The following is a 17392-nucleotide window of genomic DNA, read 5'->3' as shown; positions in this document are numbered from 1 at the left end:
CACTCTCAGAGTTACAGACCCATTTGGTTCCAAACTATCATTTAGCTGGGGACCCCCTGGAACTCCCTCAAGGACCCCTGGGGGTCCCTGGACCCCACTTTGGGAACCATTGAGGTAGAGGAAGGTGAGGTGGCGAATTTGTGGGGCATTTGAGCAAGAGGGGAAACGACAGATACAAACGACAGATACATCTTCCCCTGCATGTTTCTAGGCTTCATGCCTTCATCATGTGGCTTTTTTTTGTGGCTTTCACCTTTATTTTATATATTTTATGGAGGGACAGACAGTAGGCTGACAGGAAATGGGGAGAGAGATGGGAGGAAGACGTCATGCAGTAAAGGCTGTCGGGATCGGGAGTCGAGCCCGCAGCACACTGCCAGGCTGGATTGCCAGCCAAGGTGCCTGGACCACTGAACCATGCATGGCCCAGGCCATCATGTGGCTTTTTGACCACAGAATATAATTCCAATTTTACAGAATATGATTTCATTTCTACCCATAGATATAGGCTACATACGATGCTTCACCATTCTATTGGCAGCAGAATATGGTTCTAGTTATACACACATATTCATAAACATACACAAATGAATACACCCAGCCATTACTCATTAATAATAGATGCATTAATCTATGCATTAAGTTAACTAAACTGTACATTTATATATTCCATTTTTTATAACTGTTGGATTGGATATTGTCATTATTGCTGATCTGATGGTGTTCTTGAGATGCTGTTTCTTTTGACTAGCTACTCTTGCTCTGTATCTTACAGTAGCCTACTCCACCAGGCCGAAGGCATGGGGAGAGAGTATGTTTTGCACTCCGTCCGTGTGTGTGTGTGTGTGTGTGTGTGTGTGTGTGTGTGTGTGTGTGTGTCTGTGTGTCCGTCCGTCCGTCTGTGTACAGCTAATCTCTGGCACTGTTAACCCGGTCGATGCCAACGATGAACCTCTGCCCCACATTTTCCAGAACGGCCTGTTATAGCGCCACCAGGAGGCCGACTTTTGAAAAACACATTTTTTTACATTACTCTTCCAGATTCTGTCCAAAAATCCCGCAAATCGTTACACACTATCTCAAGACGGATCTGTCCGATATTTCATATTTCATCCTTATTGGCTAACATTGGCTTTCAAATGCAGGATTGGCCCGTTTTGAACAAAAATCATGAACGTACCGTGCAATTTACGTGAAATCTTTCACAGACTTTCCTACTAGGCTGAGGAATATATCCCACCCTTTTCACATTGGCCTGTTGGCGCCACCAACATGTGGATTTTTGCAAAACACCTTTTTGGAACAAAATGCCTCAAATCATCCAATTGCCATCCAAGGCGTAAGAAGACATGGCACCCTTTTCACATTGGCCTATTATAGCGCCACCAGGAGGCCACAACCTGACCTGCCCTGACCTGTGCCTGGCACTTTATATAGTTTTACTCTGTATCTATCTGTACTGTACTGCCTCTAGCGACTGAATTCCCCCAGATCAATAAAGGTCTATCTATCTAACACTGAGGATTTTACTGTGTGTCCCTCACATTGTCTGCAGGACTGATTTCACGATAATCACATTCCATGAGCACAACTTGGACTGTAGCCTAAGTAAGTCCGGTCATCATCAAATTAACTATAATGCAAAGCCTTGTGGAAGTCAGATGTATCTTCACAAGTCCTCCAAATTCACTTACACAATAATAGCCACCAATCCAAAAACAGTATAGTCCTAGGATTAACACCATGTGTTATTCAGGGTTTATTTATTATCAATATTCAACCAGTTAATATTCCTTTATGTTTGGAATAAAGGATATTCCTTTGTGCTTAGCCTATAGTGACATTCAATGTCATTTTCAATAAATAATGCCTTAATTTTCCCTTTTTCCTAGTAGACCTCATTACCTCTCTACATTTGCCTGTTCAAAATAGCCTCATATCAGGCTGTTGCATCTCAGTGCACTTGGACTCAAATGGATTTTATCACACAATACAATGAATTTATTCTAATAGGCAATATTTATTAGGGGATAGGATTGGCACATCCGCTCTACTTTCAGACAAACCTAATTTATTGAACAAAAGGATTCACAGAAAAACTTTGTTAGACACTACACTTCCGACCGAGCATGCCTTTTAAGGAGTGCATCTTTTACCTTTTCACAATGGTTTGTTAAAGCTGAAATCCATTACTTTATTAGAGAATAAAACATTTAACCAATCTGTATGGCAGTATGTTAATCTAACTAAATGTGTGGGCGTCTGTCTTGTCTAATCCAACCTTCAAATTTACAAGGATGAAGGACCTGATATGATGCTACCTGATGGTGAGAAATCAGTCGGATCTGTGGATCTCCAAAACTATAGATCCACAGATCCCCATATGTTTCCCTGATGTCATCAGTATGACTAGTGACCAGAATTAGGCTACATTTTCATTTTCCTAATTTTTCCTCCCCAAATATTCATATTTTGTTGTATCAGTGTTCGGAGTCAATGCACTGGGCCGTGTGGGTAGGCAACCCGGCCTGGCGGAGACCTGCGCTCTGAGCACAACTCTGTCTCTGTGGCTCTGAGGGGCGCACTTTTCTATTTGAATTTTATAGTATTCATTCACATTTGTTTTATAATTGCTTGCCAAAGCTTATAATAAGCTACTGTCAATCACCTGCTGTTAAACCAACTACTCACATCTTTGATACATTTCTAAACATTCTTGTTGCTTTTTGATTGGCCCACACCTAATGACGCTTTATTGATGTTGATCACACTTCCACAACCCTGCTGTGTGAACACACGTGACGACGTGAGTCTCTATGAGTCTACTAACCTGACATCAACCTGGAGATGTCTCGCGAACACAAAACAAAAACGTCTTTGCTTTTATTTATCCTATTATTTGTAGCTGTTTGCGCATTTCATGCCGGTCATCCGATAAAGGTTCCCCAAGGAAAATCAAAGTCACGGCAATCAAAAAACGACCCAGAGAACACAGGAGCGAATTCTTACTCAGTGCGGGTTATCCGAGGGGCTCCTCTGCACAAATCTGACCACGTTGGTCTTCGGTTCCCCCAGGACATAGAAGCCAAAGTGAAAGAAATGGTCAAAAGCTTTGAACAAGATGTGATATATTTACCCCAGGCTTGGGCCATTGGTAATGTTAGTAGGCCTACGCACAAAAGTCAAATGGATGCTGGATATCAAGCAGATTACCCAGGTAAAAGTTGCTTTGATTGATCGTGTCAACTAATGGTAGAGTAGGCTAAGTTATATTTCTGTTGAAGTAGGCCTATATATTGTTTTGTTACGTTAAAGTTCTAGGCTATATTCTAATAGTAGCCTAGGCTGTATAATCACTGCTAGTGCATGCCATGTACATTATGGGGGTCTTGTCTCGCCAGCTCTAAAAATACATGTTCAGGAGGGTTGCCAATATCAGCCAATCAGGTGATGGTACCCATTTATCAGCTTCAATTTTATAGTGTCCCAGTTCCAATTTAGTCTGTTCACTTATTTGTGTCATCATCACTTCCAATTTCGTGACCAGAATGTATTTTCTCTAATGTTACTGAATAGAGAGCAGAATGCATTTTCTCTAATGTTACTCAATAGAGAGCAGCAGCAGCAGCCGGGAGCACTGGACCAGGGCTAGCCCCTCTCGGGACCCCCGTAAAGTTTCTGACATTTGGATGTTTACGTCTTTACGGAGGGTCCCTTTGCATCTATCCCACGCGAAATGGTATACAGACGTACATACCGTCGGAAACGGCCGTGCTGCGGCCTTTGGGTGGTGGTGAGAGGCATATTGCTATAGGAGACAACGGAAACCTCAGTGAATTTTCATTTGGCGCAGAAGCCGTTAAGTATGCGCATACCTACGTTACTGCCTCTGATCTGCTCTGTCTCAGCTAGCCAGCCCCGGTGCTGGAGGCGGTACAATGGGATGTCAATAAGGAAGTCAAGGAAGGAAGGAAGAGAGAATTTCACAGCAGCCAAAACGGTCAAACAAAAAATACTTAACGGCTTCTGCGCCAAATCCTATAGCAGACATATGCTTCTTTTGAAACATCTCACCACCACCCAAAGGCCGCAGCACGGCCGTTTCCGACGGTATGTACGTCTGTATACCATTTCGCGTGGGATAGATGCAAAGGTACCCTCCGTAAAGACGTAAACATCCAAATGTCAGAAACTTTACGGGGGTCCCGAGATGGGCTAGGGAGACCCTAGCCATAGTTCACATTATGAGTTATGATCATGTTTCAGCCTTCAGGCTAGCTCTGATCAATAGCTCTAATGCCATGCAAATTGGCATTAGAGCTATTTCAGCTAGAACATTTAGGCCTAAATAGCCTATTATCACTGGGGGAACTTATTATTGACTGCATTGTCTTTTGTATTCACTAGGTGTCCAAAGTGTCAAAGCTGGGAAGGTATTGGGCCCATCATTTGATTCCAGCACCTTTGTCCCTGAATGGCTGGCTATGAGGCCTCTGGTAGAATGCAATGACAAGTTCAACATCATGACTCTCACCGCCACTGGGCGAGGATACACACACCTACTTGTACGTAGAGGTGAGTGAGTGTGTTATTATAATTTATGTGAGTTTTCTTATTATGGGATGGGGCGGTCAAAATATTTCACATCAATGTGCTGGCACATAAAAAGCTTGTTTTGCTTATTTGGAACTCCAGTCCAGAATCCTCTCTTAATATCAGATGTGGGAAAAAGTTGAGTTTGACCAGATGAAGTAACCTGACTCCGCCAGATGGGGCAGCAGAGAGTACACTGGGTTCCCCCCCTCCTGCTCCCATCTGGGAACTCTCAGGCAGACTCGATGCTCCGGCCACCAAACGGCCTGGCCAATCAGCGGCAGCTAGAGGCGGGATCAAGGCAGGATGCCTTGATCCCGCCTCTCGCACTGAGTGTGCGAGTTCTTTTCTCTTCTTTTCTCTTTTTCTGACTTCTCACTTTTGAACCCAGCACCTCTACTAAGTGATGTGCATATTCTATTAGTTTTTTTGGAAAAAGAGGCCACATTGTTGTATCAATCAAGCAAGTCAATCTCTAGCTTAATGTAGCATTACACGGAAGCGGGGATTGAACCCGGGGCTCCCACTCACCAGACCAACTCGCAACCTACCGTGCCAATAGGGCTGAGCCCGATTGGCAGGGCTGTTGCGGGCTGGGTCTTCGCATGAGGAACATCGTGTGCGGCAGTGTGAAGTGAGAAGCGTTAGGACGCGCTTCAAAAGATGCGTGATTGTAGCCCCCAGCCAAGACCCAGCCCGCAACAGCCCTGCCAATTGGGCTTAGCCCTATTGGTACGACAGGACAGGTTGTGTGTTGGTCTGGCGAGTGGGAGGCGAGTTCAATCCCCGCTTTTGCGCAATGCTACATTTAACAACAGGCCTTTGCTTGTGCAGGATTCTTCCAAAGGAGAGCTTTAAACTGGGCTCAGAATTACAGTATATGGATATAAACGGATAATCCTGCTGAAGTCAGCATCAGCGTTTTGAGTGGAACATTTCATTTTTCTGAAGGCTGTTCATTACTGTATGCACTTCAAAATCCCTAGCCTACGGTGTATTTTGTGAAATATTTATATAAACTTTTTTTGTTTAGTTGCCCACACGATGCCTGTTAAATTTAATTTTGGGTTATGTGTGAGCACTTCATTTGGAAATCCTGGTCCCCAAAAGGCTTGTAAACCACTGCCCATTGCTTAAAGGGACACTGTCACAATATTAGCTTTGTTTGTTGTAGGGCTAATGTTCCATTGGCAGCCATAAAACTTGCCATAGTTGTGCTAAAACGTTTACTCCAGTGATGTCATCCATGAGTATGAAACTACAACCGAATGTTTGCCCCCTAATATGGCCAGTAGGGGTTCAAGTGGTTAATCATTTCCACATTAATTTAACATTGTGCTGTTTGTTCAATACATTAGTGGTTCTCAAGGTTCAACCACTTGAACCCTATAGGCCCCCTATTGGCTCTTTGAAAACAGCCAACGTAAAACCTTTTAAAATTCAAATCTCGCATGGGGTTCCCTGGCCAAAAAATATTTTCAGATGGGGATCTGTGGACTCTGTGGCCAAATGCATATTAATTTGTCCTTCACTTGAAAACGTTTGAGAAACACTGCAATCATAATTTCCGCTGCAGAGGATTCCACCCCCATCTCCCCGTTCCAGTTGCCACCACACTGTGGTTACTCTGTGAGTACATCATGGAAGGACCTAGTGATGACAGCACCTTATGACGGATGTTACATCACACAGGAGGTAGAGTAGAGGGCAGCATATCTCTCCTTAATCAAGATGATGTGGGCTTGTAGCTCTCATGCAGGCCTTTCAGTCCTTTCTCCCTCTGTTAGAATGGCAGTTATGTTCTGCCCATGATGTGGTGGGGAGCCCCACTGAAGCTATCCTGTCCTGCTCCTCCTCCGTCAGCACCAGGGGTGGTGGTCCTCTGTTCTCCTTATGGCATGGTTGTCCACCTGTATAATGGGGAGGAGGGGATTTGCTCAGCAGTTTGGGCCATGGGTAAGTACTAGTAGGAGGATCCTGTGCTGGTTGGTTTGTTTTGACTAGTTCAGTGTTTCCCAAACAGTTGGGTCGCAGATTTCTTTTTAAATCTAGTTCTATAAATAATAAAAATGTAAGAAAAAGTGAAAGACATCACATTGTGACGTGTTGTGAGCTTGTATCAGCTATTTAAAATAATTAAATAAAGCTATTAAATGTACATACATACACATTTTAGTTTGGGTCCTGGGGAGATGAGCTAAATAGTTTGGGAACTTGTGAGCTAGTTTAAACTTTGACTGGACGACATGTCATGCATCTCTTGGGAGTCAAGTCCTGTTGGGAGAACATTTTAAAAGGATTATGAAAGTATTTTTAATCTGCACTGTATTTGCAAATATAATGTAATCCACGAGGACTCTAAAATATTATTGTTACACACTATTCACTCTTGTATAAATGCCATTTATTTTTCAAATTAAGATGCTGCACTTTATGTCATAGTTCTTACTGGCCGAGCCATCGAGGTGCCCCGGAACTCCATTTGAAATATATTTTATTTAAAAAGATGTATGAAGTAGTAGATTGGAAATTTGGAATCCGTCTTTCTATCCTTTGTTCTCAGTGAATGGTGAGTGGGATCCTTTTGCGTCAACGCTATGTGCTCACCCTTTAGACGTCCGACCTGGTCAATGTCTTTTCTTCATTCCCCTCCGTGCTCCCTGTGTTACTGTTGGCGTAAGTTTCGGTTATACAGTTCGATTTATTATCATTGTCGGCAGCTGGCATGTGACCAGGGTATATTTATGTATGATTCTTTCTGTTTCCAGGACGGCGTACATCTGAAACTGCTTCTGAACAAACAGCAATATATTCTCTCCTGTCCAGTCTACCCTCATCTATTCCCCTACTTCCCATCTCCTCCATACTCTCAACCCTCATTTCCTGGTGACCCCCAGTATCCTTATTCCCCAGACCCTGGGACTACTAAAGCTCCAAGCAAACCACCTCCTCCTCCTCAACCACCATCTCAACTTTCCCAAGGCCCTCCTGGTCCATGGCCTGTGCATCTCCCACGGCCTTCACCAGGCAGTCTCCCAGGAGTGCAATCTTCACAGTCCCCGCACCTCATAATAACGCCTGGCCAGTTGCCCTATTCTCCTGGAATCGACCCAAATCCCCCTTCCCAGCCCTTTATTCCAGACTACCCAGCCACTACCCAGGCTACCCAGCCCCCCAAACTACCTATGGGTCCTCAGTATTATCCGAATCCACAGTACTACCCCTCACCAACTAAAGAACAAAATGTCCAGGGACCACCTATATCTGCTCCCCAGTTTCCGAAGCAACCTTTGGGTCCACAATACCCGCAATACCCGCCACAATACCCGCCACAATACCTGCCACAATACCCGCCACAATACTCGCCGCAATACCCATTCTATCCACCTTATTATAACCCCTTTTATCCAATGTACTATCCACAGCCGCAAATGCCGCCCACGTCTCCTCCAGCACCTATATCATCTATTATCCCGTCTATCCCTAAGACTATAGTCACAGAAGAACCCCATGTTCCCCCCTATTCCTCTGGTCACTATTACCCACCTAGTTCATTTGACCACTATTACCCCTATGGGCCCATTTATGTACCCATGCCTCCACCTGCCAAGGGGCCACCTCGTGTCTCCCAGGAACAACCCTCGGGTCCAGTTGACACAGCAGTGCCTGTAGTTCAACCAACACAACCTCATGGACGACCCATGTGCCCTCCAAATGCTCATGCCTTCTGTCGCTACTATCCCAACCATGCTTTGTATCCACCCCAATACCCTGTGCCCCTTCATCCTTATGCAACCACCGCCATTCCTCCTCCTACCCCAGAGACGGAATCTCTTACTCCCCACCCTACTAGCCCAGATACTGAATATCCTGCTACCCCAGAGTCTGAACGTTTTCCCACCCCAGGTACTGATTTTGTTTTTACCCTGGTGACTGAATCACCTACTAGCCCCGAGACTATCCCCTACTTCCCCCCCGCCACCGTCGCTCAACCCCCTCAGCTTTCCCCATCCCTCCAGTGTGTGGCAGGGAGGATGAAGCTTACGTTGCCTTCTGCTGACCCAGACTCCATCCGGGTTCTAGAAGGTGGGATTTTTTTACTGTAAACATTGTCTAGTTTCATTCGCCTGAAATGTGGCTGTTCACCTCTTCAAAGAGAGCCAAATATAGAATGAAGGGACACCGCCAAGCATCCCTCAGTGCCGGCCTCGCATTTGTTTCTTCAAGGCCAGATGTGAAAAATGGCATATTGTAGTTGTCTAAGCATGCCAGAAAAGTAGCGGCAAAAGCATGTACTGTATATCCTGAACCTTAAGATGACAGTGACATACCACAGGGTGGTGGAGGCGGTATGTGTACAGTGGGCTGTTAATGTATTATATCACATTTCCTGCCTTATTTTGTGAAAATGACGCATGTCAATTATTTGAATAATGGAACAGACATTTTATTTTTTGCTGCAGACATGCAGCTAGTATAATCCACTCTAGTACAGTATGTTGGTTAGAAACTTTCGAGCCCAAACCAAGAGCTAGTCACAGCTTATCACAAAATATGTGCCTGTCTGTGGAATTGTTATTTATCAAAATACTCACCATTACATACAAAGCCCTCAACAATCAGGCCTCGGGCTACCCCTCTGAACTCATCCAGCCTTCTCGGTGCGCACCCCTTCACTGTGGAACTCACTCCCAACTCGCATCAGAGCTGCCACCACCTTCACCACGTTCAAAAGCACACTAAAAAAAACACCTTTTTTCAGACTTGCTTTCCCTACATAAATCACATAAAAGCACAGATCTAGAAAATATTCAGTTTTCTAGATGGCACAAACAGTACGTGCCACACTGCCATCTTACATATTATTTCTGTTGATGCAGTGAAGACATGCTCCAGTGTGCCAGAGTGGTGTAAATACATGTTGGAGTACAAACAAGGTCATGGAGTGACCCTCCACTCTCCACATCAATCATCCAAATGCCCCATCCCTCAGGTTAGAGCCTCCACAATGGTTTCATTTTCAAACCACCAGACTTTTCCTTGCTTCACTTCCAATGTATCTGTAATGTAATTGATTCATTCTCATTTCTGACAACACGCATTTCCTCACTAATGCAACCATTTTTGTTTTTGGAAGTTTTGGACCTTTGCTTGCTGATCGGTTTCCTGTCTTCTCCCCATAGAATACCACTACCATTGTTCTGAGGTTTAAGGACCTGGGCCTGAAAAAGTATAGGACCCTGAAGGTGGAATGTCCATACCACGGTCCTACTTCCATTATCCCCAGGCCTAAAGTGTACTGTTTTGCTCACCGTATGACTGTAGAACTCCCCCCTGGTCTCATCGCTGGAGTTGTTGTTAAGGGTGCGTTTTGCTTGTGTGTGTGTATCGTATAGTATATTTTTCAGGTGCATATGGTTGTCATCATCTCTGCATGAGTTGAATTGCAACATGGTTTGTGGTTCTGACTTCCCAAGCACTGCTGTGCATACTGAGATGAGTGGAGGTGGGGAATAGTTGTTTAGTTTAGTTTTGTGTGAGTACTGCACTTAACCATAGTGATTTAATGTGTTGAATGCAGTAATTTGGCTTACATCATGTTTTTTTGACCTAAATTATAAATGTTTGTCTCCATTTGTGCATACTGTACATAGTTATTAACTCAGACTTGCATTTCCTTTCATTTTTAGATGCCAAAGGGAACCAGATGAAACTTCAGGATGCCCCTGAGCATTGTGGGTATTTTGCCAGCAAGGGAAAGGATGGCAGAATCATTCTAAAACTCCCCCTCAATTCAGACTGTCATATGAGTGTACAGGCAAGTATATAAACCCAGTGTACACACTAACACAAATTATTTGAATATTTGATCCATATAAATATGTATTTTCTTTTTTAAGGGAAAGGAGCACCTCATCAATATTGTCTACACAACTATGCATGGAAGAAAAGAGGCTCAATTGTCCTGCCCAGTTTCTATTCGAGTGTCTCACACAGGTAGACATATTTTTATAATACTTGTCCAAAACTTTTTACTTTTCAGGTAATGGATTTTTTAAAATGATTTAACTAATTGTATAATGGAAGTCAAAGGGGCTCTGTGATTGTTGTCACAGGCTGGGCACTGAAACACAAACACAGGATATGATGTTATTACCCAAAGTGCCACGGACTAGGGGACTCTGCATGGCAGGAGCGTCCTCCTCCCTGAGCCACAAGCTCTTGTTAATACTTTTCATTGATTATAAAAGCCACTTTTAACCTTGCCGTCCCTATTTTGGGCATGTCGTGAAAATCGTATGTGAAAATCTTAAATGGTGAAAATAGCTAATCTACAAGCTCACAATTGTGAGCTTGTAGACTGGCAATTTTCGCAACTTTGGCACAAGATAAGGTATGGAATGGGGCATTGATTTATGAAAATATTGAGATGCAAGATTTCTGCCCGACAGTGACAATATGCTAATGATTGTTTTTATTCAGTCAGTTTAATGTTATTAACTGTGACGGACATTTGTCATGCTGTCGCACAGAGTGCAACCTTCCCAGTGACCAGCATCTCCCCTGTGGATCCAACTCTTCATCCCAACAACAGTGCCTCTCTGTTGGCTGCTGCTTCAGCACGTCCCCCCCTGCCTGCTACTATCCAATGGATGGTGAGCTGTGCGTCTGTCGCCAATCAATGGCATTTTCACGCTGTTTAGCTGGATCAAGTTGATGGGTTTGGAGCACAGAGATATAATCTCTAGTTGCTACAGCAGATGTGTGAAAAGGCATAGGCTGCAGTCATGCTGGCAATGACACACCTTGGGTCTCATTATCAATTCCCCCCCGAGAGTCCTGAGCGTTTGTGTATCTGATTGTTCCTGTGTATCCCCCTCTGCCGTCAGAGTGCACTATGGATCGTCACTTTGTCTTCTCTGTCCCTTCGTCCCTCAACGAGCGGCTCATGTCCGGTGCCTCGCTGGCTGCTGCTAACAACTCCTCCTGCACCCCTCAGAAGGTGACGCGCGACTATGCCCTCTTCAAGATACCAATGGACGGCTGTGGGGCTGTGAGACTGGTGAGTGTTAACAGTCAGTGGTCATATCTCAGAATAGAGGGTATGCGCGTGACATCATCATCAAACCAGGAAGTTATGCGGGCCGGGAACGCCTGAGTGCCAAATAATTACTTTCTGGCCTTGATAGCTCATACATCCAAACAGAAAAGGCCAATATGATTGCATTAAACAATGTTAAACTCACTTTGCCACTCACTTTGCCACTCGATTTGCCATTCACTTTATGCATGCACATACCCTCTATACTGAAATATTGTTTTGAGGATATGAACGGCACATTTTACTGGCCAAAGTGATCATGTTTTGGCAAAAGTCTTGATCATTTCTTCTACCCTGTCTTCACAGGAGGTGGGTAAGACGGTGATCTATATGGTGGAAATTACCAACGTGATCAAGTCAATCACCCTCAACTATGGAACCATCACCAGAGACACTCCTGTTAGGTCAGGATTCTTTGTTTTTTTTGGGCAGTTAACCACTCAGCCCAATATGAATAGCAAAAAGATCCAATCTACAAGCTATTTACGCCATTTTTTTATGTGGATCTTGATGATGATTAGTCTTGCCCACATATGGGGAGACGGTGGGATGTCAGGGGTTCTGCATCTATTTTTCTGTGCTTTGTGTAATTGGATTTGTAGTGAGGCATTGTGTTGTAGGCCAATGGTTCTCAACCTTTTCTGGATCATGGCCACTTGAAAATCTTGAAAGCACTTACCGAAGTAAAGTGGTCAGCACTTGTGAGAGATGCATTGAGTATCTTTCTTTTACCATTGTAGAATTGCACAATGCACACTGTGCAAAAACCTCTCTTGATTGTGTCTCTCCCTGCCAGGTTATTGGTAGAATGCAGGTACCTGCCAGGCTCTGTGGTCAGTGTTGGTTACATGGTCAAAAGCCCTACTCTGGGTTCCCCAATTCATTCCCAGGGGATATTTGGAGTACAACTCAAGATTGCCAAAGGTCATCATTTATACCACTATACATACTTTGGGAGTTAAAAACAGAAGTTTATTTTTAAGTACTATAATAATAACTAAAAGCTGGAAAAACAATTGACAGCATCCTATGAATGCTTCTGATGAACACTTGGTTCTGTTCTGTTCTGTTCAGCTCTTGCTAAAGCTGCACCTTGTCTCAAGTGAACACTTCCTTTTCTTCCTCCATTTCTACTCCTGCTAGACCCCGATTACAAGAGTTATCACCCTGATGTACACCGGCCCCTGCGGAAACTGCTGCGGGAACCGCTCTACCTGGAGCTGCGGGTGCTCAACACCCCAGACCCCGAACTGGTGCTGCTGGTGCATTACTGTGTGGCCTACCCCCGCTCGGGACATTCTGCATGGGTGATACTTTACAACGGGTAGGTTGGCCCTCAGTTTCAAGAGAATGTAAAGAAAGATACAGGTAATGTAACATAGTCATCTCTAATACTGCATATGGACTTTTTTTTTTCTCTCTTCCTTGCTAACTCTTGTTTTTCCTCAAGTCCCACCCACTTTAAAAATAGGTTTTAAACTTTTTGCCCCTCTTTCTATTCTATCTTTTTAATGTTTTTGTTTAATAAAGAATTCAGAAAATCTGGAAACTATAACATAAAAACATTTGTTACATATACAGATAACATATTACTCAATTACTGTGTTTACCCGGTGTTTATCAGGTTGCTGTGGTTGCCAATATTGCCAGAGAGAATACTAGGGCCAGAGCCATAGAGTAAGACAGAGTTACGACAACTATGTTCACTTCATGCGGCTCTTCTACATAGACTTCTATTGGCGAATAGTGACAAAGGCCTGCACCGGAAGTTGACGGAATGCATTGGAGTCTATAGGCTTTACAGTGACAAACAAGTTGCATGAACCACGTGACCGGGCTGTTTTCTGCCCCCTCAATGTCGTAACTCTGTCTTACTAGGGCCAGTCATTGACCTCCATATTTGGGCAAGACTGACCTGGAACTCCATATTCGGGCAAGGCTGAGCGTCAAAGTTGCCAATATCGGAGTCGAGACCATTATAACAGATCTTTGTGTGTATGTCTATGCCGTATTATTCCCCCCAAATTCCCATTCAAGTCGATGGCAAAATAAATTACTATGATGTCATGAACTTATAGTGGGTGCAGCAGATTTATCAATAGCCTCGGAAACCCAGACGTTTTTTATTTCCTGGCAGAAAAAAAAAGTCTGGGTCCGACCGAGTCCACTTCAATTCGGCATAGAGTAGCGCAAACGTCGATCACTCTCTGCTTATTTCTGATCGTCTGCACCTTTACACACACTCCTCTCTCTCTGTCTCATGTCGCGCAGCTGCGTCTAGATTCTCCCGGCGGATCCTGTCGGGAGCTGCCTATGCCATAGAAAGCATAGGTGGAGCCCAGGCTAACTCATCAATGACACCGCTCACTTCACACAAGTGTGATTGTAGTTGCAGCTCAAACTGTATCTATATTGTATCTAATAGAGATACAGAAAAGGCTTTAATAGGCCTTTGTTCATGTACCAGAACTTGGACAGCCTTCTGTAGCCTTCACATCTTACTAACAATTGAGCCTTCGGCCTGGGCCATGGCTCAGTGGTCCAGGCACCTTGGCTGGAAATCCATTCTGGCAGTGTGCCGCGGGCTCGACCCCCGATCCTGACGGCCTTCACTGCATGTCTTCCCCCCCATCTCTCTCCCCATTTCCTGTCAGCCTACTGTCTGTCCCTCCATAAAAAATATAAAATAAAGGCGAAAGCCACAAAAAACAAAAACATAACATTAAAAAAACAAACAATTGAGCCTTCACCAGCTTTCAACCTTTACAATCGAACCTCTTCGAGCCTTCACAAAGCCATCACCGCCTACAAAGCAGAATGTTATTTTAGCCTTCACATGAGCCGAGATTACCACTATTCCATTGGCTGTGTCACACTATACCGTTTCTTTGATCGTAACTTAAGGGCAGAAATTGTTTGTTACATTCTTCCCGGACACCCCTGCATGCAGGCCAGTTCCAGTTAACCAGCTGTATGTGTTTTTCTAGGATCAGGGTCTCTTCAGACAGTCCCAGTGCAGAGAACTCTGTAACCATTATTCCACTGGTTGTCACACAGTCTTCCTTACGTTCTTGCCGGACACGACTGCAAGCAGGCAGGGGCGGCCATTTGGCTGCTGGCCATTTGGGTTCCCTGAGCATAATATCTTTGTGGTGCCAAACCACCCTGCTTTACAAGCTGAAGTATAATGAGAACGATTGTGGTGCCAACTGTAGGATTCAACATTGAGATGCTTGTGACAAAAAGAGGCAGGGAATTGACAATTTGCGGTGTGGGTGGACACAGGTTGCTGAGGTGTCACTGGAGATGCCTCTATGCCAGGGGTAACCAACCAGGGGTTCGGGAGCTACCAGTAGCTCGCACGAGCCATTCAAGTAGATCCCGGAGTGAGCGGGTGTCAGACTGACAGGCAGCCAGCCATCACTACCAATACACAGAATGTGGATTTTGAATAGCTCGCAGTGATGGCCCCCCACAGAGCTAAACAGCCTCTCACTCACTACTATACCTACACAGGCAAGCAGTCTGACTATGGAAAAATACATTTGTCTTAATATTTTGGCATTGATTATCAGTATTTATTCTTATTTAAACTATAGTGTTTGTGTGCACATGCATTGAGCTTGTCAAAAAGTGTTTTTTTAAACATAGCCTATTTTAGTGGTAGTTCATGGCTTACAATTGGGAATAAAATGGGCTCTTGGGCTTGAAAAGGTTGGTTACCACTGCTCTATGCTGATACAGCTTGCCTTGTTTGTGGTGGATAGTTGTAACACGGGTCGACTAGAAGAACCTCGTAATGATCTCCATCCGGTTCTGATGTCTGGTGCTTCTGGCCGACAAGCAGGATGTCCTTAAGCCCTGCAGAGTGCAACCAGAGACCAGTGTTGCCAACTCTCGTGAGAGAAATGAGCCAGCTCTGGGAAAAAAACAAGCCAAAAGGTTTGTAGGGGCAGGGCCTGGTTTGTCCAGCCCTGCTCAGCTAAGACTGGTTGGGGACTGAAGGAGGGTTTCAGAAGGATTTTCCTTTCCTTTGCTTAAATCAGACTCTGAGAAAGGACAGCTATTCAGTCAAACTGAAGCCCAAGGCTTTTATGACTGAAAGATCGGAAGACAAACCCGTAACCAATATTCCACGGGTAGTAACACAATATCCATTCCTGAACCATAAGGGCACTCGTACAACAACTTTAGTTATTTAGCTAACCAGTTTTACACTTTACAGTCAAAATTCCACATTTGCACTTTTAAGATTTTGTCTCCTGTAAATGTTTTTGATATTCAGTATTTTGAGAAGTTTTTACGTCTTCTACTTTTAGATGTCCTAATCCTTTGGATCCAGCCCCACAGCAGGCTGTCCTCCCTCCGCCATCACCACCCTCTCCTCAAAAACAAATACGCAGATTCACCATCAGCACCTTCAAGTTCCTTAACCACGGCAAGACTGCTGGCGGCAAGACTACTGGCAGAAAGACTGCTGGCGGCAAGACTGATGACGACAACACTGCGGAGGAGGAGGAGGTAAATGATGGAGGCTCTTATTGATAAAGGGGTTTCAATCTTACACACACAAAGAAAAATGGCTTCCTTAACCACATTATGAACATTCATAGGCGAACATTCATACATCATCGATGGGGAATCCAAGCTAATAGAAACCGCAGGCTTGCGAAAGTTGCGATGCGAAAATGGAAGCCATCGTTCTCACGATAATAAAAATCTTGTTTAAAAAAAAACTGCCTAACGATAATGTCACCTATGAAACACAGATCATGTTGAAAACAATTGTGGTATTTTATCATGAACATTATGAGGACCACTAATATGAACATGGGTTGAAAAGTGGCGAAGTGGTCCTTTAAGAGCTGACTTGTGCCCTGTGTGCTGTTGTACAATAGTACTACATACTGTACATGTCTTCTGATCTCGCTCTCTTCTCAGATCTACTTCATGTGTTCAACTGAAGTTTGCTCTCCGCTTGATGGCCCATGTGTCGAGGGATGCTTTGGCCAATGACGACGGGGCCAAAAAAGACGGTACACTGTTCTGTTTTGAATCACCCACCACCACACCCATTTTGAACTCTTGAAAGAAGCCATGAATAACGCCCATCTGTGAGGCCCATAACACAATTCAGTCGGTATGAGAGTATGAGAATGAAGACTGGCCACAGTCCAATATAACAGCAGGTTTATAGATTAGTAATGAGTGGTTTGAATTATTTAACACTGATCTGTTTCCTGTTTTTCAGCTGCGATGTGGAGAGACCAGTCTGTCAATGATTTTGATAAGCTCCTGACTCATACCCTAGTGTATTCCTCTCCCAGAAAGATGTAGCAGAGAGAGAGGTACTACATGCATGCTATTGTGAATTGCATGCATCTCTACTCTCTAGCTTCTTTCCGGGCCAAAGGCATCACAGGTTCACTGTCAATAAAAGCCCTCAAAGGAAGCTGCGTGTTGTGTGTGCGTATATTTCTGCTCCCTAGCTTGCAGCCATTAGGTTTTATAGCAGGAAGTGTCACTCTCTGTCAAAAGGTTCCTCCACCACTGCATTGTTGATGTTAATGCTCCATATGTCCTGAACACTCTGGCCCCAAAGGACTAATCTGGGTTTCCCCTAATACTTAGAGGCTAGAGCTAGATAACTACCACTTTAATGTTGTGACAAATGAAATGAATGACAATTAAAGCCGC

General features: G+C 44.2%; 1 protein-coding gene across 2 annotated transcripts; it reads left to right on the top strand.

Moving 5' to 3' along the window:
- Positions 1-2771: 2771 nt before the first annotated feature.
- On the top strand, positions 2772-17157 carry LOC306922009 (uncharacterized protein). Of its 2 annotated transcripts, none has more exons than XM_079499365.1 (18): positions 2772-3217; positions 4408-4575; positions 6170-6288; positions 6381-6549; positions 7157-7269; positions 7362-8679; positions 9474-9586; positions 9777-9957; positions 10284-10411; positions 10494-10590; positions 11127-11249; positions 11484-11656; positions 12002-12099; positions 12492-12619; positions 12839-13019; positions 16015-16213; positions 16637-16731; positions 16947-17157. In XM_079499365.1, the coding sequence occupies exons 1-17, from the start codon at positions 2848-2850 to the stop codon at positions 16709-16711; spliced, it is 3753 nt and encodes a 1250-aa protein (XP_079355491.1). In that variant the 5' UTR covers positions 2772-2847; the 3' UTR covers positions 16712-16731; positions 16947-17157. The 2 variants fall into 2 exon arrangements, with proteins under 2 accessions (XP_079355491.1, XP_079355490.1); XM_079499364.1 differs by having other exon boundaries at positions 16015-16216.
- The last annotated feature ends 235 nt before the right edge of the window (positions 17158-17392 follow it).

The sequence above is a fragment of the Electrona antarctica genome (assembly GCF_951216825.1).
Source record: "Electrona antarctica genome assembly, chromosome: 4".
Lineage (NCBI taxonomy): Eukaryota > Metazoa > Chordata > Actinopteri > Myctophiformes > Myctophidae > Electrona > Electrona antarctica.
Note: the sequence above shows the minus strand (reverse complement) of the source record. Positions and strands in the feature narration are given on the sequence as shown.

Excerpts from the sequence above, each read along its gene's own strand:
- LOC306922009 (XM_079499364.1), top strand. The coding sequence starts at position 2,848 with ATGTCTCGCGAACACAAAACAAAAACGTCTTTGCTTTTATTTATCCTA. Across the intron at positions 6,289-6,380 it reads GATGTTACATCACACAGGAG|AATGGCAGTTATGTTCTGCC; the intron begins GTAGAGTAGAGG and ends TCCCTCTGTTAG. Across the intron at positions 9,958-10,283 it reads CGCTGGAGTTGTTGTTAAGG|ATGCCAAAGGGAACCAGATG; the intron begins GTGCGTTTTGCT and ends TTTCATTTTTAG.